The following is a 23,717-nucleotide window of genomic DNA, read 5'->3' on the forward strand; positions in this document are numbered from 1 at the left end:
TCAAAGTGCTGTGTATGCATACTTTTTCTGTAAGTCATGGAGTTCTGTATCCAGCACTTTGCTTACTTTTAAGTCCTCTGCTTAGACTTGGGAATTAAACAAGGACTTACAGGGCCAGAAGTATGCCTTGGCCTCCATAACTGGTAAGAATAAACAAGTTGTAAATCTAATGCAAGACTTTCCAACTTCTTGGCAATTGGGAGTAGATGACATCAGTCCCATTTACACTAAGGCCAGCTGTCAGATGAGATGTGTAATTTTATATGATAGTGGAAAATCGTCCTGGAGGCCAGATGTGACTTGCAAGCTGTCAGCTGGGCAGGTTTTCTTTAACGCGTTAGTATTCATAACTCCATTTACATTACAAATGATAGTGTTTACATTCAGTTTCTCTGAGCAGTTATCTTGTCTCACTTTGTGTTTGTGAGCACCAGGTAAAATTCCAAGGTGATATAAGCGATTTCTTTAAAATAGGACATACCAGCATGTCCTACTGACTGAACATTTTTATTTTAAAGGTAGATGTACTTGTTGATATGGAATGAGTAATTATACTGTTTTAATTATTGGGGCAGTACAACTTTAATGCAGAGAACTGTTATGAAAAGAACTAAATTTGATTTTTCGGATGCTATTTTAAAATTATTTTTATTCTGAATAGGATAGAATAGAGTAGAATAGAATAATATTTCAATTGGAAGGGACCTACAACGACGTAGTCCAACTGCCTGACCACAGGCATTTTCTAAATGACCTTTAGCTCTCTTACCTAAAATGCTTACTGGGGTTCAGCCAGCTTTGCTTTACAGTTCTGTCTTATGTATGTGCTTCCAAGTTGGCATCAGTCAAAAAGCTGGATTCAGTGCTCCTCACTGTTGCATGTTCATGTAACTTGAATAAAATGATCTGATGATAACCTGTGTCTGGTTCTCTCTCTCTGCATTTCCAGATAGCCTCTCTGAGAAGAGGGGAATATGCTGAACTTGAGGAGATGCAAGTTTGAGAACTTGGCTTTGTCATGATTCTCCTTTGACACTGAACAAATTGCATATATTTCGGTGTTTGTGTTGTGCATGAATGCACTGTGGAATGCTTAGCTGCTATGAAAGCAAGGGGAATGCCCTGGGAGACATGGCACTTCCATTCTTCCTGTGACAAGCATGGGAGTTTTTAGAGCAGAATGCAGAAGACACAGGACAGACTGTCTTCTGTACATCTCCCACCTTCCTCTTTTCTGTCGATCAGCTGCAAAACAGCTTTGGTATGGAAAATATTTATTTTGCAGCTGGGTCCAACCTAGCCTGGAGTCAGTGCTGCAGAGCCAGGCTGTTCCTGAAGCCCCTTGCACACCTCCTGCGGGCACAAATCCGGGTGTGATCCTTCTCTCTGGACTGCTCAGTGTCCGAGAGCTTTGTAACAGCAGCCATGGCGCTTGCCTATCCTCTCTGACCCCCTGAATCAAGGCATTATTTATTCATCTGTGTACGTGAGCGACTGACTGACCAGAGCTGGCTGCGGGGGCAGGCAGCACCTTCTGAGGGAGCAGCAGGAATGGCGTCCAGCGCCTGCGGCCTCAGCCACAGCCACCGCTTACCTCAGTGAGCAGTGACGCCCGGGGCAACTCGGAGAACGTACTGATGTCAGTTACACTAAAAACACTGCGTGCAAACACTCCGTGATTCGCAAGCTTTCGGATCTTCCTCCATGTAAAAGCAGAGCGACTTTTTATTAATCAATTACCCGTGCTTCCTACCCGAGCTGAGCACGACCGTTAATCGCTGTGCCGGGGCGGGCAGAAACCCCCAGCCCACCTCCCCGCTCAGGGAGGTGTGCCTGTCACGGACGGTGCCCCGGGGCTGCCGCCGCCTCAGCCGCCGCCTCAGGGACTGCAGCACGCTAACGCCGCCTCTCTTCTCCCGCGCCCGGAAGTAGAGGAGCGCGGGCCCGGGGGGGCGGGAACTTCCGGCGGCGGTTGCCAGCGTGACGCGGTTACCAGGGCGGCCGCGCTGGGCCCGCCATGCCGCGCCCCGCCGGGCCGCCGTGAGGAGCGGGGTGGGTCGGCGCCCCTCCGCCCGCTCCGCCAGGATGTTCATCTACCTGTGCAAGAAGGTGCTCCTGGGGCACGGAGGAAAGCCGGGGCGGCGGGGGGGGCAGGCAGCCCTCGGCGCAGGCGGAGTTCTCCGCTCCCCACCCCGGAGCCCCCGGGGGTTGGGACCGCGGAGGCCTCGGGGCGCCGAGGGGACCCCCGGGGCGCTGAGGGGACCCCCGGGGCTCCCTCCCGCCGCCTGCGGCCGCTGCGGCTCTGCTGACGCCGGTGGTGCGGCCGTGGGCTTGGTCCCGGTCCCTGCCCGGAGTGCTGCCCTGCTCTGTCCCGCCGGCTCCTTCCCGGCCTGGGTTTGGGGCTTGGGGTTTCTTTGGCCTTCAGGTGTCTCCTAAGCAACTGCTGCCCCAGGAGACTTTCGACATCGCTCTTCAGCTGGAGACCAGCTCGTGGCAAGGCCCAGTGCACGGCGTGGTCCCTCTCGCCTGTTTTGTTCCTCATGGTGCCTTCTCCGCGCACCTTTGAAGATGTCCTGTTATTATTATTTACAGCATATGTTAGATTTCCTTTTTCTCAAGTGTTGTGTTGCACAGTTTCACTAGTGCTTGTAATTATAGTTGCCGTCTGTCTCTTTTTGCATGTACTGATCTGTTGATAGAAATAAGTTTATCTTGTGTGCTATCATAGGTGTCTTTGAGGTGTTCAAAAAGAGTATTTTAAAATAAAACATGATTCTTACAACTGTGTGGAGATACAAAATATTTCTTTTTCAGATTGCGATTCCTGGTAACGTTCGATTAAGATGTATTTCCTGGAATAAGGATCAAGGTTTCATAGCCTGTGGTGGAGAGGATGGGTTACTGAAAGTTTTAAAATTAGAAACACAGACAGGTAAATGTGTTTTTGTTTTTTTTTTTAAGAGCAAAATCCACCATACTTCACAAAGCATGACTCCTTCCACAAGTTACTTGACAATATTGCATACGTTTTAAATCTATACATAGATAGTTACATATTTACATAAACATTGAATATGCTGTCGCTTCCTTTTGAACACTGTTTTCCTCCAGCTTGTCTTACATGGCACATGGCACATGTCTACCTCTTATATCTGCTGAAGTTGTCTTCAGTGCTGATTCTTTTTCAGGGCATGTGTTTAATTCTTGTTCTTTTTGTATAGGCTTCCAGTTTATTTTGGAATTTACTTCATTATTTGTCGATTTTGTTTGAATGTTCTCTACCATCTTCATTATTTGGGGGACAAAGCTGTGTATTTTTTTTTTTTTAAATAAATATGTTCCAAGAAGAGTAAAATCTAATATATTTTCAAATTCTTTTAAACCTTTTTCTGAATGTAACAAAATGTGATAGCGATAGTTGTTGTGGTGTTTTTTGTTGTTGTTTTCCTGAAGAACTGCTAGACCATAAAGACTATATGAGTTTGGATGACAGATGTGAATAGCAAACACATTGAACTGAGGGGTGGAAAATTCATCCTGCAGTTACAATATATATACTTTTTGGTGAATAATTTTATCTGTTTAAATAGTGATTAGAGCTGCAATAGTGATAGAGACATGGTAATATGTATGCTTTATTAGGTTTATTTTATAGCTATTTTTGTTATTTTTAGATGAAGCAAAAATAAAGGGACTTGCAGCTCCTAGCAATCTTTCTGTGAATCAAACTCTTGAAGGTCATAGTGGTAAGTTTCTTTGGGCATTTAATGTACTTCTGATTAGAATAAAAAAATACGAGATTTTGTGAAGTTGATAGAGTAATTTTGCTATAACTTTTTATTATAAGCCTGAAATAAAGACTATCAGTATTCAACTCAGGTATGTAACAGCTTGGCTATCTATTTTTAGCAAGTTACCTGATGAACGACCTGCAGTCAGTTGTTCATGATCTGTGAGTGAATTACTGGGTTGAGAATCAAACTGATCTAGCCTTACCTCAGTTCTCCTGGCTGATACTGTATGAGTGATACAGGACACATGCTGCACAAAACAAGCTCTGCTCTGCCTGTTATGATTTAAAGTTTTGCTTACGGATTTTGCAAGGTTACATCTGTGAACTTTGACATTATGGCCTAACTTGTATTTTGTATTACCTCAGGCCTTGCTTTTTCCAAATTATTTGGTCCCCATTCATTATCCTGAGAAGGAAATACTGATTGCTATTTAAGTGGATGATTCTATTGTATGTGTTCCATTACAGAGGGACTTCTTTTTCTTTTTAGTCATGCAGTGCTGCTGGTATAGTACTTATAATATCTGACTTCAGCGTGGTTAATCTGGAAGTGCTACTCATTTGCATGGGACTGGAATATATTTTTAGGTGTTTACATAAAAGATCATGATACATTTGCTCCCATAGATTTGTTCACTTACTGCCTTGGTAGATGACAGATAAAGAATGCTTTATAGCAGAAGAGAAAAGCTAAACTGATGGGCAGTTGATGCTGGAATTGCTCAGTTAAAGAAACAATGGTATCCTACTGTGGTTTAAAAAAAAAAAAAAGGACAACAATTTGCTCTTTCACTGTATATTAAAGTTTTAAACTCTGTACGATAGGCTACAATCAGACATGAGACTAAAAGCCTTCTTAAGCAGTTTTTCTAGCAACATGTGTGGATAAGCCTGTTGTTTTTGGGGTGTGTTTTTTTTTTTAATAGTGTCCATGAGCTTTGCTTACATGTTATGGTAGCTTTAAATTTTCTTCTGAAGAAATCGAAGTTAGTTCGGTGAACCTGATCTCTGTCTTAAATATATCTTCATTTTCCCTTTATTGACAAATTAAAGAATGTGTACATATGTAGACTGCAGTATAGTATACAGACAAAGTTTAGTGAGGTTAGAAAACAGGCTAGAGAAGGATAATGTGTGAATACAGGGAAATTAGACAGGGAGGAATTAAACTCTCATGTGAGAAATGTTACATGGTCATCATCCGTGGACAATGGGATATGAAAAGAATGCTAAAATCCTTATATTATTTGAAGAAATGGTCTTTTTATGAGGATTTGCAGTTGAAACCTGCCAACAGTCATGTTATTTTAGGGGCCTGGTTAAACATGATCAAAATAATGAATTGTGAGGAATTGATTTAGTGGATATTTTGAATGGATGTCTTCAATTCTGAAATAGTTTACTGTTACTTCAAAAATCCCCGACATTCAGGATATCTTTGATTGCATCTGTTGGTGAAGTTCATGGCTGAAATGCTGAAAAATTGAAAGGATACAGAAGAAATGGATGAGAGGGCATGAAAGCGTGTGATGCTTGAAGTGGCCAAGTTCATATCCAGTGTTGACCTGATGAAATAAGATACCACTTAGAAGCAGTTTGAAGATGTTTCAAGTCAAGTCAAATATTTATGAGTAGAATCTCATATGAGACTTGAGGGTCTGAAGGAATTGTGTGTAGAGTGCTCTTTTTGCTAGTTGTGAGGGAGAGTTTGTTTCAAAAGTGCAGCACTACTGAGGATCAAACTATTAAGAGGAAGAAAAAAGCAAAACTTCTTAGGACAGTAAAGTTTTGTCAGCTTCCCGTGCTAGCATGTCAGAGGCAGTCAGAAACCACAAAACTATGATTTGGGTTTTGTGTATTGAAGCAATATTCTGAGCAGAGTGTGGAGAGGATGTTACTCAGGTGGGTGAATACAGAAGCAAAAGGAGCCATTTAGCAGAACTTTGAAAGAGGAAATGAGTGATAAAGGAAGAATGCCTAAAACTAAACCAAAGTCAGCAGTACAAATTTCTGAAAAGCTCCAGGTTGATTAAGTTGAATATGGTGGTTTTTATTAACTTATTTAAATGGTGTAAATAAAAAATTCGTATTGTTTTCTAGGCTCTGTGCAAGTGGTGACATGGAATGAACAGTATCAAAAACTAACTACCAGTGATCAAAATGGACTCATCATTGTGTGGATGCTGTATAAAGGTATTCTACAGGATAAATTTAGACGGGATAATAGTCTATGTTGTGAGAAATCTTTTTTTCTTTTCTTTTTTTTTTTTTTTGTTCAGCAATTTTTACAATTCTTTTTCAGATTTTTGATTTTGCAGACTGTAAAGCTCAAAATAGATTTAAAACAATTTCCAAGTTTTTATTGTAATACTTGTCTGCATTTTTCGTAGTGTAGTCCCATATAAAATGGCATTTGTCCTGCAGAGCTACCTTAGGAGAAGATATCAGTTTTTAGCCATATGCTTGGTAAACTGCTCTAAATTTCTTATTTTCTTATCTCTGTTACTTTATTCCCTTAGAGGCAAATACTATATTGAATAAAAAAAAGAAGCAGTGCTTCTTTGTGTAGGTTCTGTTCTGGGTATCATTGTAATATTTAAATAGTGTTGCAAAGTGCATCAAACACAGACATATTGGTAGAACTACAAGAACTTAGCAAACCTGCTTGGAACATCACTTAAATACTTTCATAAAAACAATCTTTAAAAAAGTTTCATTAAGGCAGTGAACTAATATGACTAACCAATGTACTGCTTTAATTGGCTTTTATTGTTCTTGATCTTTTCACACATACATGTGCTTCTTTGGTACACTTAAATTCATTTGAAAGCCAGCAGACCTCTCAGTCAAATGAACAACTTTCCAACACATGTGGGAAAGAAAAAGAAAAGAAAGGCTTTTCTTTTTCTCTTGAGGATTTTTATTTAATGGAAAATGGAAACAAATCTCAGCTTCTCATTCTGCCTGATATGACGTGGCTACTGTCACATAAATCATCTCTTAGTTTTGGAAAAGAACCAGTAAATTACTTAATACATATTCCTATCAAAGGAGGCTGTTCCTTTCATTTATGTTTCCTAGTGTATTCTTGTCAGTTCTGAAATTATGTAAGCACAGATCACTTCCTACAGGGCCCCTCTCGGACTTTGGCTCCCCTCTCCGATTTCTTGTTTGTCAGGTTCTTTTTGGAAATAAGTAGCTCATGTCTGCACACTGGGTTTCACACTAATTATGTCTGTGGAGTCCGGGGGACACTATAGTGTAGTCTTGCTAGAGTTTTACTGAAAGGGCAGAACAACTTTGGTTTTAATTCCTTTCCAAAACTGATTGCTTGTGTCATTTTTTGGTGTATATTACATTGCAGAGTCATATGTAACTTTCTATCTCATGTTTACTTATAAGCAGACCATTCTCAGGTTTCTCCATTTCATTGAACACCTGGAAAAAAAAGTTGTGTGGTAACTTTTATAAACTTTTTGTGTGTCTGTATTATATTTGTGGGTTTTTTTAACAACTTCAGGAATTCCTATTGCTAAGAAATGTCATTACCATCCTATTTCATATCTTTTTAATTGAGAGTAATTTTACTCTTTGAATTCAGTGATTAGCGTGTACCTTGAATCCACTAAAGGATTACCAAATCAGAAGTGTAACTCAGTTTTTCTTCACTACTAATAGGTGCTTGGTATGAAGAGATGATTAACAATAGAAATAAATCTGTTGTTCGAAGTATGAGCTGGAATGCTGATGGACAAAAGATTTGTATTGTGTATGAAGATGGAGCTGTGATTGTTGGATCAGTGGATGGTAAAATTTAAGCTCTACTAATTGTTGTGGTATTACATAGCTTTTGTTTTCAGTATTATGTACATAGTGGCTCTGTTTCTCTAGATAAATACAATTAATAGTTACTTTGTTGCTTTGACTTTCATTAGCTGCTTTAGCTTTTATATTGGTAACTTGCATCCTATTTTTAATTTTGTGGTACGTTTATTAAGTACATTCAATGTTCTGTTACAGGCAATCGCATTTGGGGAAAAGACTTGAAAGGTACCCACCTGTGCCACGTGGCCTGGTCCTCCGATAGTAAAGTTTTACTCTTTGGAATGGCAAATGGAGAGATTCACATTTATGACAATCAGGGAAATTTTATTGTAAGTTCATGGTGGTATAATAAAGGTATTAACTTCAACAGGCTTAAAAACTTCCTTCCTCTTAATTTATTTCATGTTCGTTTGTTTAGTTGGTGGACTTTAGTACTGAGACAAGGTCTTGTGCACAAAGTTTTTATGCAAGATTCATGCAGCTGCAGCTTTTTAACATAAATATTTATTTCTTGGTAGCTAAATGAATATCACATCAACTAATGCCTTTTTGCCTTGCAATAGTTATTGAAAATGTAAAAATATGTATGGTGATACTAATTAAATTAAATGACGCTCATGTTGAAAGTACTAGCGTGCTTTTAGAATAAGGCAGTAGTTTATTTTCCTATTGCTCCTGTCATTCTTTATTACATAAGGAATGTTACCTGCTTCAAAGAAAACCTGCTAATAAGTGGAAAAATGAACGGAAGTAACTATAATATTGCTGCATTCCTATTCCTGTGGTTTACTTATTTATTTTTATCTACTTATTTGGAGTATTGGAATATGACTATGACAAAATGCTAAACAGAAGTAAAACACTCACTTTGAAGGGAGTAATGTATTTGGAACCATGTTCTTGACTTTTAGATGCCTATTATGGTGAATTTTCTCCTTTTCTTTCCTTCCCTTCCCTAAGAAAGTATCTGTTACTCTTCCCATATTCTTTTCTTTAAACCCCCCACTGTATCTTTCTTTCTTCCCACTGTGTGATCAATGGTGTTTCTAGCATGTGCTGTAAAATTCCTGAAATTCTTTAAATAAGTTGTGGCTTCCCCTGCCCCCCAGCCCCACCCCTTAGCAACAATATGTATGGTTGTGTGCTCTTTCTCCCTCCCATAACTTACCTGGTAGCCCTCCTTGAAGTGATCCAGGTGCACTCTTTATGTTTTAGAAAAAGCCCTTACTTGTGTTACCTGATGTACAGGGTTAATTATTACAAAAGTAAACTTAATTGGTGTTCTGATCTGGATGCTTATTTTTTCCAATTATTTTTATATATTATTCAAGAGACTTTTATCAAGAAAAAGCTGACAAAAGGTTTCTTAAAAAAAAAAAAACAAAACAGTCTTGTGGCCAGGAATGGTTTGAAATTATTTTTATTTTTTGCAAAGTTCCAGTGAGGTTCCTTGTGTGTATGCGTGTGTGGTGGGGTTTTTTTGTTTGTTTGTTTTCTTTGGTTTTAAGTTACTTTTCAAACAATGAAAATGCCAACATTAAAGTACTTCTTTGTAGTTAAAATATATGTTTTCATATATCTGATCTGGCTTTGAATAAGGAAGTTTTTCAAACACTTAAAATTGTGAGAATGTGAAAATTTTTCTTTGGACAGGAAAAAATTTTGCATAGACATCTGGTCTTTTGTGAGGTATCAGTAGAGATATAAATTGTTCTTCTAAATAGCATGTTGTATATGACTTTAAATAATTAACCATTCTTGTCTAGGTGAAAATGAAACTGAGTTGTTTGGTGAACTTAACTGGAGCATTCAGTATTGCTGGAATACATTGGTATCATGGTACAGAAGGCTACATTGAACCAGATTGTCCTTGTCTTGCTGTCTGTTATGACAATGGAAGATGCCAGATAATGAGAGATGAGAATGACCACAGTAGGTACAAATGTGGGGTGCTAATTACTGAGCTACTCTTGACCCAAAATGTCTACTTGTGTTTATATTCTTAATGTTTATTTCTTAAAAACTAGATCCTGTTTTGATTGACACTAGTATGAATGTAGTATGTATTCAGTGGAACCACTGTGGAAGTGTATTGGCGGTGGCAGGCTCCCTAAAAGCAACTTCTCAAGATAAAGATGTAAACGTTGTGCAGTTCTATACTCCGTTTGGTGAGGTAAAAATATATTTAATATATAACTTAAATGGTATTTTATCTTAGTATGTTTTGTCTATGTGGTCATTACTGGTGGAATTTGGATGCCAAAATGTAGGTGTTTAGAGTTTTACGTGCTCTAAGGTATCTAGGATATCCACCTGGATCTGGAAAGATGACACAGGACCAGGTACCTTTTTAAAACAGCAAGTTAGTGGCCAGCGTGAAAATCTGAGTGCATCTCGTAAAACACTAAATGATGGGATATGTACAGTGTCTAACTTTGAACACCTAACTCGGATACCTGAGTTCAGACTATAGTCAATAAGCGATTCGGAATGCTTAGGCAGCAGTTAAGATGCTAACTTAACATCTGTGTATCGAATCTGGAAGTACTTATCTTTCTCCACTGGCTTGTGTAAGAGACCTAGGCATCTCTAGATTAGGAGTTTAAAACACGGCAGTGAACGCTCCCCTCTGTTTTTACGGAATCAGTAAAACTGAGAAAACGGCATCTGGTATCAGTAAAAACAATGGCTTAGAAACCTCAGAAAAGGTAAGCTGTTTCTAATCTTCATTTGCCTGTTGGGGATATTGTTTTGTAAATGTTTTTTGTACTTCCTGTCTTTTTTGCGAGATGTTAAACACTCAACAGTTGAGAGACAACTTTCCTATATATTTTTGTTCATGGAGCTACTCTTGCCTTGCAAGGTAATTTCAGGTAATTTCACTTTCCCTCCTAGTAAAATATCTGGAAATCAGTAAGTTAGTGTTACGTATCAGAGTGTGAGGAAGTTTGTCCCTTATATAGAGGAAGTACTTGTCAGCCCTGAGGGTAACTGTGGTAAGGATAGAGCTGTGAGCTGTTCTGTGAAAGGAGTTAAGATCCAACATCGTCTGTAGGGGTTTCCTTAGTTGAAAGTATTAAATGGAACCAAAGGTTTTGGCAATACTGTTATGTCTCTGTTTGCTAATGTCCTTCAGATTAACTGAAACAGGTGTTCCAGATTCTGTATCTAGTGTTTAGAAGTAAATTATTTAGATTTTAGAATTGTTTTGTACTAGTTCCGATATTCAGGTATGGACTTAACTTTTTGGAAGATGGTATATTCTGTGAATAATGTGTGACCAGTATTTGGACTTCATATTTGCATCTGATCAAAGGCATGAAATCGGTACTAAACTGTGTAAATTCATTGATAACACTTTATTTAGGCACAAAGTTATGCCCTCAAAAGGAAAGTTAGATCTAAGCATAAGTATCAGTGTTCTGCTCAGTAAAACATATTTTTTTAAAGCCTAAGATTATTCAAAATCTTACAGTAAATAGTAGATTAATGTATTCTTTATTACATACATCTATATTATTTGCAGACAAAAAGCTTCCCACAAACAAGTGCTCTCTGGGACTAAGGTTACAGTTTTTGAAAACATTATTTTTTTCAGTTGTTTCCTTCATACAAATTCAACAGCAAAATAAAGATATAACAAAAAAAAAGGAAGTTGTATTTCTTTGCTAGCTCTTAAATTGTAAATGGACATCTAACTGCCTTTCTTAGACTTTTTTTGAAAGGGAATAGGGAAGAGGAAAATGTCCATTGCCTCACTGAAAATTGTGTACATATGCAGCTAATTCATTGTATGCTCTTGACATAGATTAGCTATGTTTTTATTTGTTTAAACTATCAGCTGTAGTTAAGGGTGTTGTACATCAACTGATTAATACACTTCCAGCATAAATGAAACTTCTGAGGCATGTCAGGTGTCAGTACTATTGTTGTGTTTATTTTAGTAGCAACTGAAATTTTAAAGGTGATTCAAATTACCAACCAAAGGAAAAAATGTTTATACTGTCATTCTCCATCTATTTATTTTTGTAAGTTTGAACTATCACTGAGTCCTGTTTTTCTCTCTGACAAAAAAAATAATTGAGGCAAAAGAACACTTTATGGTAATACATGTTAAATATCTCCCTCTTTGTTTGCATGTGTATTGTAATTTGAGAATCATTATGGGGTACTGTAAAGAAGATCTATGTTTGGTTTTCATCAACTACCAAAACTGTTGTTTAAGTATTTTAGAGTGGTTTTCCTATGATAAATTTAGAATCTTTTTCTTTCCTTGTTTTAAACAAGCATTTGCGCACACTGAAAGTTCCTGGCAAACAGATATCTGCCTTGTCCTGGGAGGGAAGTGGACTGAAAATTGCACTAGCTGTCGATTCTTACATATATTTTGCAAACATTCGTCCAGATTACAAGGTATGTAGCAATGTGGCACTTAACTGTGTTAATAAGTTTCCTGTTATTTATTCACTTTCTGAATGGGTTGAAAAAGTAGCCTTCTCTAATATATAAATCAATGCTTAACTTATGATTACTGCTTGATCAACACTACTCACTTCAAGTTTTGGTGGAATGTGAGTGTCTGTCTTGGTGATGGAATGACTTAGCCATTGCTTTTGTAATAGATTTGTGATTTTATTTTCATAATAAGGAACTGTATGCTTCGTTAGTATTAACAGAATAGGGCATGATTCTAAATGTGGTAGTAATTGAGGCTGAAATGTAGGTAAGGCTAAAGTGTTTTCATTGCTGTTTGGTTAAACTGAGTGGGCTAAGTGATACAATGGGAATTGTTTGAGCCTTACTTCTACTGTCATTTTTTTGGTGCTGAATTACAAGTTTGAACCAGGAGAGCTGTGTAATCAGTCATTGAACAGTAGAAATTAATACAACCTCATAGGTGTACTTGCTACTTATGTTTCAATTCCCAATATACTTTTTACAAGAGTGTCTTCAGCTAATGTTTTATCTTGCCTACCATGTGGGTTTTTTTGTTTGTTTGTTTGTTTTTTTTTTTTAAGAGTTAGGACTATTTCACTTAAATTTACAGTTTAACAAAAAATAGCAATTACTGTCCAGTATACAGTATTGTATACTTTATTTTTTTCCAGCACAGGATATGTTCTTTAATTATGAGTGTGTAGCCACTGTGATTAAAGAGAGTGTAATGTGAGGAACATACTGCAGCTATATTGAAATGTATTGTTCCACTCAGTTGTGAAAAATCATTGGTCAGGGAGTTATAAACACAAATCTGCTAGGAAGCAATCTCAGATAGTTTGTTGTAAATCTGCTGGAAAAGACTTTGGAAATTTGAGCTGGAAATTAGTCTTGCAGGAAATGCTACCTAATGTTTATACTGGGAAATCTGTAACAGCTGGAACACTGGCCTTTTGCTTTTTCTTAAACTCATCAGTATCTATAGAGACCATGTGTATTTCAAGATCTGGCACAGTTTGCAAATGAATAATATTTTGAAACCTTAGTTTTAGAAACTGCATGTGTAAGCTCTCTCTCCCCCCCCCCCTTTTGTATATTTAAAGTGGAAAAAGATGTGCTTAAATTAATTTATTTCTGCAGCAAATAAACTCTTAACCTGTTGGTTGTATACTCAGTTTCAATGTTAAATATTTTTATGGTGAATATGTGTTGTCCTTCAATAAATAATACACATTACTACCGCTATTTTCTTTCTGATTGTATCAGTACCTCCCTTTTAGGAACTAGATAGTCTAAAAGGTGACAGTCACTAAATGGTAGTGATTCAAAGCTGTCATTAACTTAGGCTGGATTGGAATTAATGACCTGGAAATGAAGTGTTAGTATCACATTACCAATATACTGAATAATCCAGATTCCTGTATTTAAGTATTACCATAATAAGAGAAAGGGGGTTCTAAATTAGTATTACAGTAAAACTATGAATTGAGCTGATCTTTTTTAAACTAGTCATAGTTTACATGGTATCTTTTTGGAGTTGTAATACTAACTTAGAGTCTATAGCTCTAGTTACATTTCTTCTGGTGTATATTACCTTCTTCAAATCGACATTGGATTTCATTTTATGTCCTCATCATCCAGCATTCTGGGGTCCTTTGCCAGTTCTTGAAATCAGTTTTAGATTTGACAAACATGAGTTACAGTTTACTGACTTGTTACATCATAACTTACTCCTTTCATATAAATTTTGAATTTTCAGAATAGTATAAGTTCCAGTTTGCATCTCTGGGAAGGATCCTGTGGTAGTGCTCTTGGTTGTCAAAAACTACCTGTATTCCAATCCTTTTATTTTTATTTCCTGTATCCAAAATGAGCTTGATTTTCTTGAAAATCCAAATAGGTCATATCAGTTGGGTCATCTTCATTCATGTTGCCTCTCTGAAAGATAATAATAATAATAAATGATAATAATAAATGAATGAGGTACAACTTCCAGGGCTAAAAACATGACGACTGTCCAGTGTGTTGTATTTATCCACATCCATCTAATTCCATTATTTATTATATTCCTTTTTTTTTTTTTTTTTTTTTTTTTTTTTTTTTACATCTCTACCTTGTGTGAAAGCTGAATTTACTGATTTGTGATTCCCAGAATCATAATGCTTTTTACATCTGCCCACTCCTGTTCCTCTGGCTATACTCCACAGCATTGTGTTTGAATTCCTGTAGAACTCTACTTCAGTGAAAACCTTTGGGTTCTGACAATTTATTACCATTCAGTTTATAGATGTATTCCAAAAGTTCTTTTGTTGATTCTTTAGTTTATCATCTCAGTTTCATTCCCTGTAGTGTGGGAACCCTTCTGGCCAGCTCTGTAACAAGCTTTCTCCTCTCTCTCTAGTAAATGCTGTTGCAGAGAATTCTATTAGTTTTTTCTACAATTGCATCATCATCCTTAAGTGGTTTGCTTTATATCTCATTTATTTGTCAGCTTCACCTCCTTTTTGAGGTATTTTCTGATTCTGCTTTGTTAGAAAGGGTTTTCATTATTAATTTCTGTAAATTAAATCAGTTGAATGCAATAAAATACATCTTCATGGTTTTTACAGTGTTTGGATATTCCATTTCTTCTTTTGCCTTTTTGCCCTTTCTCCTACTTGTTACATGAATAATTACATTCTTCTGGGGGGAAGGGAGGGTTTTTCTCATGTTACTAATATGGAAGAGGGGATGTGACTTACAGTGCTCCAATATAATTGCTTATTTTTGTCTGCTTCAGGAATTGCACTGTTTGAGGTGTTTATTATATTTCCCTTGGGAAATGAACTTTGGGTTTCTAAATCAATAGTCATAGAGCAAGCATTTTCATGGCAAAAATCATCATCACAGTGGGTATTTCTGTGTACCTGCTGAACAGGAAACAAACAAGGGAAGTGAGATCTTGTCACGTTTTGAGGTTGATCCTCCAATTCTGATTGTGATAAGTTATGCTGTGTGATGGAAAGGCTTCTTTTGCCAGTTTAATATTATGCAAATGACTTACTACCCGAGCTGGGTTCACATACTTTTAATCAATCAGGTCGTCGCTTGAGAGGTAAAGAATATTGAATACTGATTGTGTGTATGAAATAAACACTTTCTTTCATAGCTGTGCACAATGTATTACTGAATTCTTATAATTTCTGACAGTTTTTATCAAAATTGTCTCTCTTGGCAGTGGGGTTACTGCTCCAATACGGTTGTTTATGCATATACCCGACCTGATCGTCCAGAATACTGTGTAGTCTTTTGGGACACAAAAAACAATGAGAAGTATGTGAAATACGTCAAGAGCTTGATTTCTATAACAACTTATGGAGACTTCTGTGTTTTAGCAACTAAAGCAGACGAAAATCAACCTCAGGTAAAGTCTTTCTTTCAAATTTCACTTGAAACGCTCTGTTCCACATGTCAGTGCTTTACAGCCAGAATAAGATGAAATGTAAGATTCTGAATCTGTCTCAGAGTGTGTCATTCAGTTGTCATTTGACAGAATGGCACTTGAATGGGCTCAGTGTTTAAAACCAAAGAACTCCAACAAACAACAATAGCAAAAATGTGCAGAACTGATTAACTGCCTCTATATTTTAACTCCTTGTAGCCATTAGTAACTTAATGAAAACTGCAACCTTCTAGAATAATGTTTCTCTAGAAATATTTAGAACAGTTCTCCAAAGACAAGCTAAAAGCAGGAGAGCATCAGAATGGTAACAAATATTTAATCAGTCAGAAGTGGAAAAAAAAGGGGAATTTTTTAGGTGATACAAATCACATGTTACTACAAACTGCTCTGTTTGTTTGTTTATTTATTTTAAATGTAGTGACAAATGATATATGTGTCCTTTGATTAATGTATGTTAGCATGACGCTGTTACACTGTTTTTCTTACTGCATTCACTTCTGAATTATTTTCTGTATCACTTGTATATTGCTTACAAAGGAGGAGCATGAGACGGAGTCAATTGGTGCAACGGTAAAAAAAAAAGCTTTCATGCTGCTTTGCTTGATAGTGCAATAAATGGTGTACTTTCATATGGATTGAAAATACGGTATACGTGGCTAAAACCATTTGGTGAAACTCAGTGCAATAAAATGAGATTTTTCTGGGTTGTATTTTTAAAATAGGAAACAAACAGTGGAGGGACTTATTTATGCTCAAGAAGGTTACATGAAGAGATTTAATTTTAGCATCAGAAAATTACAGATAACAAGCATCTTTCAATTCTTTTGAAATGGCTCCACTGTAATTATTAACACTGTGGGGGGGTCAGCTTTTAGGAAATGAAGTGAACAAGCTTATCCTTTGGGTGGCAGTTCATTAGAGTTGCTTTCTGAAAAACAGATTTGTTTTGCAATAGATTTCAGTCATTAGAATTGTGATTTCAAGACAGCAAAATGTACAGCAATGGCTGATGGGGCAAAAAAGACTAATTTCAGCAGGAACTGTTTAAAGGTATTGCAAGCGGATGTGAATGTTAGTAGGTTATGAAGAACTTAATGTTGATAACCCATAGCAAGGCTTGAGCTTCCTGCTTTGATCAAATCAGACAGTGCAAAACTCCCTGCTCCTTGCACCACCCTGTGTAGCTCATGCAGCCTCTGTCTTGGGTACTGTTACTCCGTCGCCCCTTGGCAGTCTCTGATCTACTGACCTAGAGTCTCAGAAATAAGTAAAAAGGGCATAAAAGAGAAATTGGTTATAGAGTGAATGTTGGGATAATTTACCAGAGAAGAATTAATATAATGATAACAGAAACAAACAATAAGTAGTTTAAAAAGCCAGGTGTGGTTTCCTACAGAAGTGGAGGCTCAACGTATTTTTGGAAAAGATGAATTTGAGAATGCTGGTGGAAAGCTTAACTCAAGAACAAAAAAATAAAAATACCATTTTTGAGAGGTGTTTATTGGTGGCAGAACCAGAAAAATAAATTATTTAATGAAAAGAAATCTTTGTTCAGATCTTTTTCTTTGAAAGAATGAAGTTCATACAATAGCTGAAAACCTGAATTCTGCCATTCTTATGTGATTAATAAGCTATCCATCTGTCAGTTTAAAGGGGTAAGCTGTATAGTTGCTGTAGTCTGCTACCACAATTACATGAATTGTTCAGGAGGTGAAAGAGCTATGAAGAACTAATTATCTTCCATTTCCTGGAGAGTCAGGATAACAGCTCTTAGGTGATTCGAGTTTTGGCAGCCCTGTTTTTTGGTTTGTTGGTTTTAGGTTGTTTTTTTTTTTTAATCTAAAGATTTTACAGTAAAAGTTGCTACTTAATTTCCACACTTCCCATTCAAGAAATTCTTATTTTCCTATGCAATCATCATAAAGCTATTTAATCCTTGATTTAGGTCTAGAAAAATAAATACATCAGCAACAACAATGAAGCATTGGTGTCTAGGTCAATTTTTATTTATTTGCATCATCCTGAGTTTAACAGTCCAATCCGAGGTATCTGTGCTATCAAAGTCTTCCCGAGCAGGATTTCAAGAAGGGCAAAACTAAAAAAACTCATCAGTTTTTGTAGTATCTGAAATACTGCAGGGTGGAGGGATAGCCATATTCACAATTCTCCCTACGTTGTAGCACTCTTGGAGGTTCAAGGAGATAGAGGTCTGCAAAGGATAGAACAAGGGTCCTAACTTCTGGGAGCTAGCGAGGGGGTCTGATGCAGTTTATTAGATTATCTTTTGCATGAACAGCTAGGTGAAAGTTGAGTCACTGAGAAATTGCTGGTGTATCATGCTAGTAAATAATTGCAGTACAGTGTGTGCCCCACAGAGCAGGGCGTGAGACACTGGCTGTCTTGCTCACATGTTTTCCGTGGACCCTACTGGTGGTACGTCCTACATATTGTATTTTGTCTGGTAGATTTGCTCCTTTGCTTAAAACAGCTGGTAATTTTCCTGTTTTGTGCTTGGCTTTGTTTATAGTGCTAATTGGCAAATAATCTCATTACTGTCATCCTTGTGCTGCTTTATATTTACTGCAGTCGTGGTCCCTCTGTTTTCTGTTGCTGATCAGCATTAGATTGTGTGAAACGCGGGTTGTGAGATACACCTTCACAGAAAACCTTGTACAGCTTACTAATTTACAAAAAATGTGGTAGTAATGACACTTGCTTTTATTTCCATACAGTATGTCCTGGTTCTCTGCAATTCTATTGGCACTCCTTTGGACCCAAAATATATTGATATTGGTAAGCAACTTGCAATAGTCTTATTCTGTTGAGTTTTTTTCTAGTCTTTGTAATGAATTTCTTGTGCAAGTCTGTTGTTCAGTGAAGCAATCACTGTGTGGTAACACCCCTTGCATCCAAAGGTGACCTTCCGTTCTATACGTGGTTGTGACTATGATTTTATATTGGCCTCTCACTTCTATTTGGACTCTGCCTAAATGTAATAAACATGTAACCAGGGGTTCCCATGTTGTGAACTGTAAATTGTGTTGGAAATGACCTATTAATTACTCTGTTAATAAAAATAGTGGCTTATAAACCCAGTCCTATTCCTTGTAAATATAAGCTAAATTTAAACTGATTCTTCCAGTTAATACAAACTATTTACAATAGAATTTAAAAGAAATTACTTTTCCTTTTTTTTTTTTTTTAAATGCCTGTTCTTGGTGATTCTTATTTTCCTTCACAACAGTGGTAATTCAACTCCTTTTTAAGAAAATGTACTTTTTTGAAGAGGGTCCTGTTTCTCAGAGCAATTGAAATAGTTTGATCTGGACTTTCATTTAAAAGTAACTTGTTGCTGCTTTCCAAATATCTTAAAGATCAATTTCTCATATTTCAATGTTGATAATAACTTTTCCTTATCATCTTCCTCACAATTGTTTTATCTAAATAATTTCAGACTATAAATTAAAAATCAAATAAATAAAAAAATTAGTGGATTATAACAAAAATACAAGAATACCCCCAAATCCTTAACAGATCTGAATTCCAGGCTTTCCTACTGCTTGTTTGCCGCAGGTGTGGTACAGAACATCGCCAAGTAATTGCAAAACATTGATTTCTGGGAGTTTTGCTAGAGAGTAAAGATCATTGATTTTTTTTTTTCCCTTCAAAGAGATGAGGGAAGCACGGACAAACTGACAAATAATCAGCTTTTTGATTAATTAATCCACTTGTGTTTGTTCTCTTTTTTTCCTTTATTTTTGGTTTGTTATCCAAATAGATCTGAATTTGGATTCAGAATAGACACTGTGAAACCAATTTGCAGTTTTCTTTTTGAAGCTTTGTTCTTTGATTAACTTTTCTGTTTTGTTGAAAGGCTAAATCATTTGTAATGAAGTTTTAGCAAAAATATTTATTTGCTTTTGAATGAGAGGAGCGTATAGTTATTTAAATGAAAAGTACATACTTATTTTTAGAACCTCTTAGCTAAAATGATACTAAGTAGAAGGTGTATTTGGCAGTAGACATCTGATGTGATTCTACTGTGTTAGAAAAGTGGGATATCACTATACCGCTGCTGTGCTCAGTGGTATAGCACTTTCTGACCACACTAAAATACTTTGGGGAGAAAAAAAAATACTGTGCATGGTTGATACAGCAGAGGAGCATATAGCCATATTGGACCAGGTTATGAATAAAAACAGGTTACTTATGGTAAACCTGGAAGAATTCTTCCCCTCTTATTTTATTAATGTGAAGGTGTCTACTTAATATGTGTCTATAGCTGTGGAACTTACATGCTCTGATTCTGCAGAAATTAGGTTTATTTTTTAAACAAGCCAAACCAAAATCTTTTCCCTACCTGTGCCGAAAAGAGATGTAGCTATTATGACAAGAAACCTCATGAACTTTTTTTGATGTAAATTGCCTCCTGGGGCCATTGTTTCATCCTTTCTGCAAAAAGTAACTCTTCTGTCTAAATTAATCTCATTAGAGAAGTTAGTTCCAAGCCATAGTGCTAATACTTGGTGTTAGTATTAAATGATAAAGAGCCGTTCTGTCTGATAAAATAGATGGGAAAAGTGTCTAGCAAAGTTTTGGTAAGATAGAAAAGATGAGGAAAGTAAGGTGAAGAACTGTAAGACAAGGAAGTTAACAATTCACAGAAGAATATATGTAGGAAAAAAAAATCAACCAAAGAATAGAAATAGTTGAGATCATAAAGGTGATTATTTTCCTCAGCCAGTGCTACTGAACAGTTTTATTTTTTGTTATATATTAACTAAGTTTGTAAGTGTAATTTTCTAACATTGTTCAGTTTTTCAGTGACAGCAGGAGGAAATCAGCTGTGAGTCAAATATATATTCTGAAATTCATCCCCTATATTTTAGATCATAATTAAAATGAAGAGTATCCTGCTCTGATGAATGAGTTTGACTTCTTGTCCTATGGAATGTGTATGAAATATTGTGGTACTTTTTAGTCTTATAATTTCTGTTTATGTCAATTTGATGCCCTCTTGCCACCTTTTACAATAGAGGTGGCACATCAGAATCTTAAGGAATAAAGTGTCCAGCAAATTCAACACCAAGAATTTTACAATAGAAGGAGGCGGAAAAAAACCCAACCCAAAACCTCAAAAACTGAGCACTGAAGTAACATGATGTGGTGGGTGGTAGTGATGTGGGTGGCATCTCTGTTGTGTCCCCCCTGTCTCATCCCCCTCCTGATCAGATGTCTACACTGTATTTGCCTACTAGTCTCCTGGACTTACTTGACAGGTGGGATTGGGGCGGTGGGAGGATGATTCAGGGACTTATAGGGAGTAGTTATCTCATTTCTACAGTTGACATCTAAAATAAGTTCAGTGAATCATTCCTGAAAGGGGTCCTTTTGCTCTCCATTGGGTACAAAGCAGCCCAGGGCAACCAGCTCATCTCTGTCAGAGATATCTAAAAATAAGTCAGTCAAATCCCACTCAAATGGTCAAAATTAGCTTTTCATGTACACCTCTCAACTCTGCATTTAAAGTCTTTTCTTTGCATTTTTCTAGTGTTCTATTTATGTAAGCTTTCTAAATCTATCTGTGATAATTTTATTTATTTACATTATAAACAAAGGTATCAGTTTCTTTGATTCCCCCATTACGACCTGTCTTCTACAGCTGTCTGTACACAAGAAAAGAATCTTCTCCAGAGACTGAAAACAGTTAAAGAGAAATGCTATTTAATTGAAAAATGCTGCTGCTGTTACATCTGTATTTGAATTGTGCTGAAGAGATTAAACATTCTGGAAAAAGCTTCTCTTCCTTTTGCTTAACTAAGCTTTCTGCAGTCTGCTTCTGTTCCCTCCAGTGTCAGAGGATCAGTTTAGTGCATAGATTTACAATGCTCTTTCCTAGTGTGAGTTCATGTCTCATAGACGGGCAAATACTTGAGGTTGGGAATATTTGCATTTTTGAGTCCTGAAAAACTTCTCTAGTCTCAGTAGTTCAAACATAACAAGCAAGTCTTTCATTGCTGTATAGTAAACACAGCCAAAGATTTAGCTTTTTTTTTTTAATATATGCATCTTGTAAGACTCCTTTAAAGTTAGCCCACCAAACTTACAGAAGGGATTGAAGGTGAAAGTGAAAAGCAAACGCCTATAAATGCAACACTTCTGGAACACATTGCACTGGTTTTATGATAGTTGCTTTCCTTTTTTGTAACCTTTGAAGATACAACTTTATAGAACAACTTGAAATATTTATAACATAAGGTCAGTCTGTGTGAGGTGTAGACACTTGTACACAATCAAGGTCTTAATATACAGTATATCATGCTGTTTATCACAGTTGGAACTTCTTGGCAGTAGAAAGTATAATTGTTCCAGTTTGACAGGGTGCTGAACTTGAGCAGCTGGCTTGCCTTTCTGAGGTCAACAGACAGAGACGACCTTGTAAAACCTTAAAGGCAGAACACCTTTCTGTAAGTTCTTTTAAGATTCCAGTTGGCGCATTATTTCTAACAAAATCATGATCCTTTTGTCCTGCTTATAAATGAAAAAAATCAGCTTTAAATCAATTATCAGGTGAGAGTAGTCATTAATAGTTTAAGATATAAGCAGTGTAAAAGTAAAATTAACATCTCTCTTACTCAAGATAATTGGAGGGGTGTTATTGACTTAACAAAAAATATATTATCTGTCTGTGAAATTCTTTTTCTTTCTCTTCTTTCTACCAAAACAGTTTTTCAAGCTATTGTCTTTTAGTAAAGTGATAAATTGTTGCATTGAGTTCTGTCCAGAAAATAATTTGCCTAGGTAATTTTTATTTTGAACTCTTGTTCTTGTTTGAGGCTTCTAAGTGCCATCTTTCAGACTGGTTTATAAACACTTAGGTTGCTGCTTTATTTGATTTTCATAACTGCTTACAAAAAATGCCTTCTCGTGTAGTAGGATGTTCCTCAACAGAGCACTCGCTATCTGTGTGCTCCTGCCTATTATTAAGTGAGCACTCTTTACTGCCATGAGGCTAAACTATATTTTTTGGCTGGCTATAATTACTGCAAATTGAACACACAATATCTTTGCTTTTTACTGGACTGCCCCTCGTTGGAATAGCAGTCACCTGGTGCTCTACTGAGCATAAAGACCTTACTCCTCCTTGAGACTTTGGTGCCCTGCAGGTCTCTTGGGCTTTGTCCTGCTAGGAAATTTATAGTGGAGAAAAAAGATTGCTATCTAGGGATGCAAAGTAGCTGATGGAGCATTTGAATAATGCATCTGAGAATGTGTGTTAAGGCACAATTTGTACAAATTGTCAATTTATACCATTTTATAAAGTTGTTTCAACAAAGTGCTATTAATCTTCTAATGACAAAGTAATTGTGACAGTGCACAAGGTTTGATTCACCCCCAGGAAAGCTAAATTGTTGGGCTCTAAACCAATAGTTCAAGAAGGGCTCAAAAAGAAAAAGTGCTTACTGCCTTTATTCTGTTGAATTTTTAATTATGGCATTAGCTTTCTAATGGTTGCCTCTGCTAACGATGGCAAAAAAGGATTAATCAGTCATTATCTGGTGAAAGGCCATCACTTCAACTTTCTTTAGACATTGATGGATGGTTACACCTTAAAGCTCTTCCTCATGTTGCCCTTTATTTTGTCCAAGGGCATCTTTCTTCCTGTGCTTCCTGTGCCCTGTTTTTAGGGTCTTTCACAATAGCTAGTGTTTGCTAGCCCATAAATTAGTCTTTTCTCCATTGTCTAGCATTATTATGTTTCATCCTACTAAGGTACAAAAATTAAACAACACAGTTTCTTCTGTGCTTGTTTCACAGGCTCACAGGCTTTCTGTCAAAGTCCTTTCGTGAATAACTAAATATAAACTACAGAAGGTTAGATATCTTGTTATATAATATCTTTTTAATGGAAACACAACAGATGGTATCTGCTAAGAAAATGTCACTCAGGCTGGATTGTATCATCTTCTTACATGCGCTTAGGAGCACTGATACAGTGAAGTGTTGCGTTATCTTTCACATGTGTGTTACTGCCCAGTGAAATGAATACAACAGCCTGATCGACATACAGGTGGATTAAAGCAGAGTGCTGGAGTCATGCCTAGGTGTCTTGCCTCCCTCCTACATGCCTTAACAAGGATGACTGAACTACATGTGAAACAGCAGTTGAATTGCTGTTACTTAAAGTTGGTAATTTTAAAGTGAACTATAATTGATTTT

The 23,717-nt window shown here is 36.7% G+C and overlaps 1 protein-coding gene across 3 annotated transcripts in view; it reads left to right on the forward strand.

Annotated features, from left to right (window-relative positions):
• Positions 1 to 1,980: 1,980 nt before the first annotated feature.
• WDR35 (WD repeat domain 35) overlaps positions 1,981 to 23,717 on the forward strand; it is a 47,279-nt gene continuing 25,542 nt past the window's right edge. For 2 of the 3 annotated variants that reach the window (XM_052809521.1, XM_052809518.1), the window contains exons 1-12: positions 1,981 to 2,109; positions 2,815 to 2,932; positions 3,675 to 3,746; positions 5,894 to 5,986; positions 7,472 to 7,600; positions 7,814 to 7,947; positions 9,385 to 9,550; positions 9,646 to 9,791; positions 11,906 to 12,031; positions 15,273 to 15,458; positions 16,035 to 16,067; positions 18,230 to 18,290. In XM_052809521.1, coding sequence (XP_052665481.1) covers positions 2,086 to 2,109; positions 2,815 to 2,932; positions 3,675 to 3,746; positions 5,894 to 5,986; positions 7,472 to 7,600; positions 7,814 to 7,947; positions 9,385 to 9,550; positions 9,646 to 9,791; positions 11,906 to 12,031; positions 15,273 to 15,458; positions 16,035 to 16,067; positions 18,230 to 18,290 — 1,288 coding nt within the window. In that variant the 5' untranslated portion in view covers positions 1,981 to 2,085. The remainder of the gene's footprint in view (positions 2,110 to 2,814; positions 2,933 to 3,674; positions 3,747 to 5,893; positions 5,987 to 7,471; positions 7,601 to 7,813; positions 7,948 to 9,384; positions 9,551 to 9,645; positions 9,792 to 11,905; positions 12,032 to 15,272; positions 15,459 to 16,034; positions 16,068 to 18,229; positions 18,291 to 23,717) is intronic. The other variant, XM_052809520.1, reaches the window with a different exon arrangement.

Source organism: Harpia harpyja, chromosome 15 (assembly GCF_026419915.1).
Source record: "Harpia harpyja isolate bHarHar1 chromosome 15, bHarHar1 primary haplotype, whole genome shotgun sequence".
Lineage (NCBI taxonomy): Eukaryota > Metazoa > Chordata > Aves > Accipitriformes > Accipitridae > Harpia > Harpia harpyja.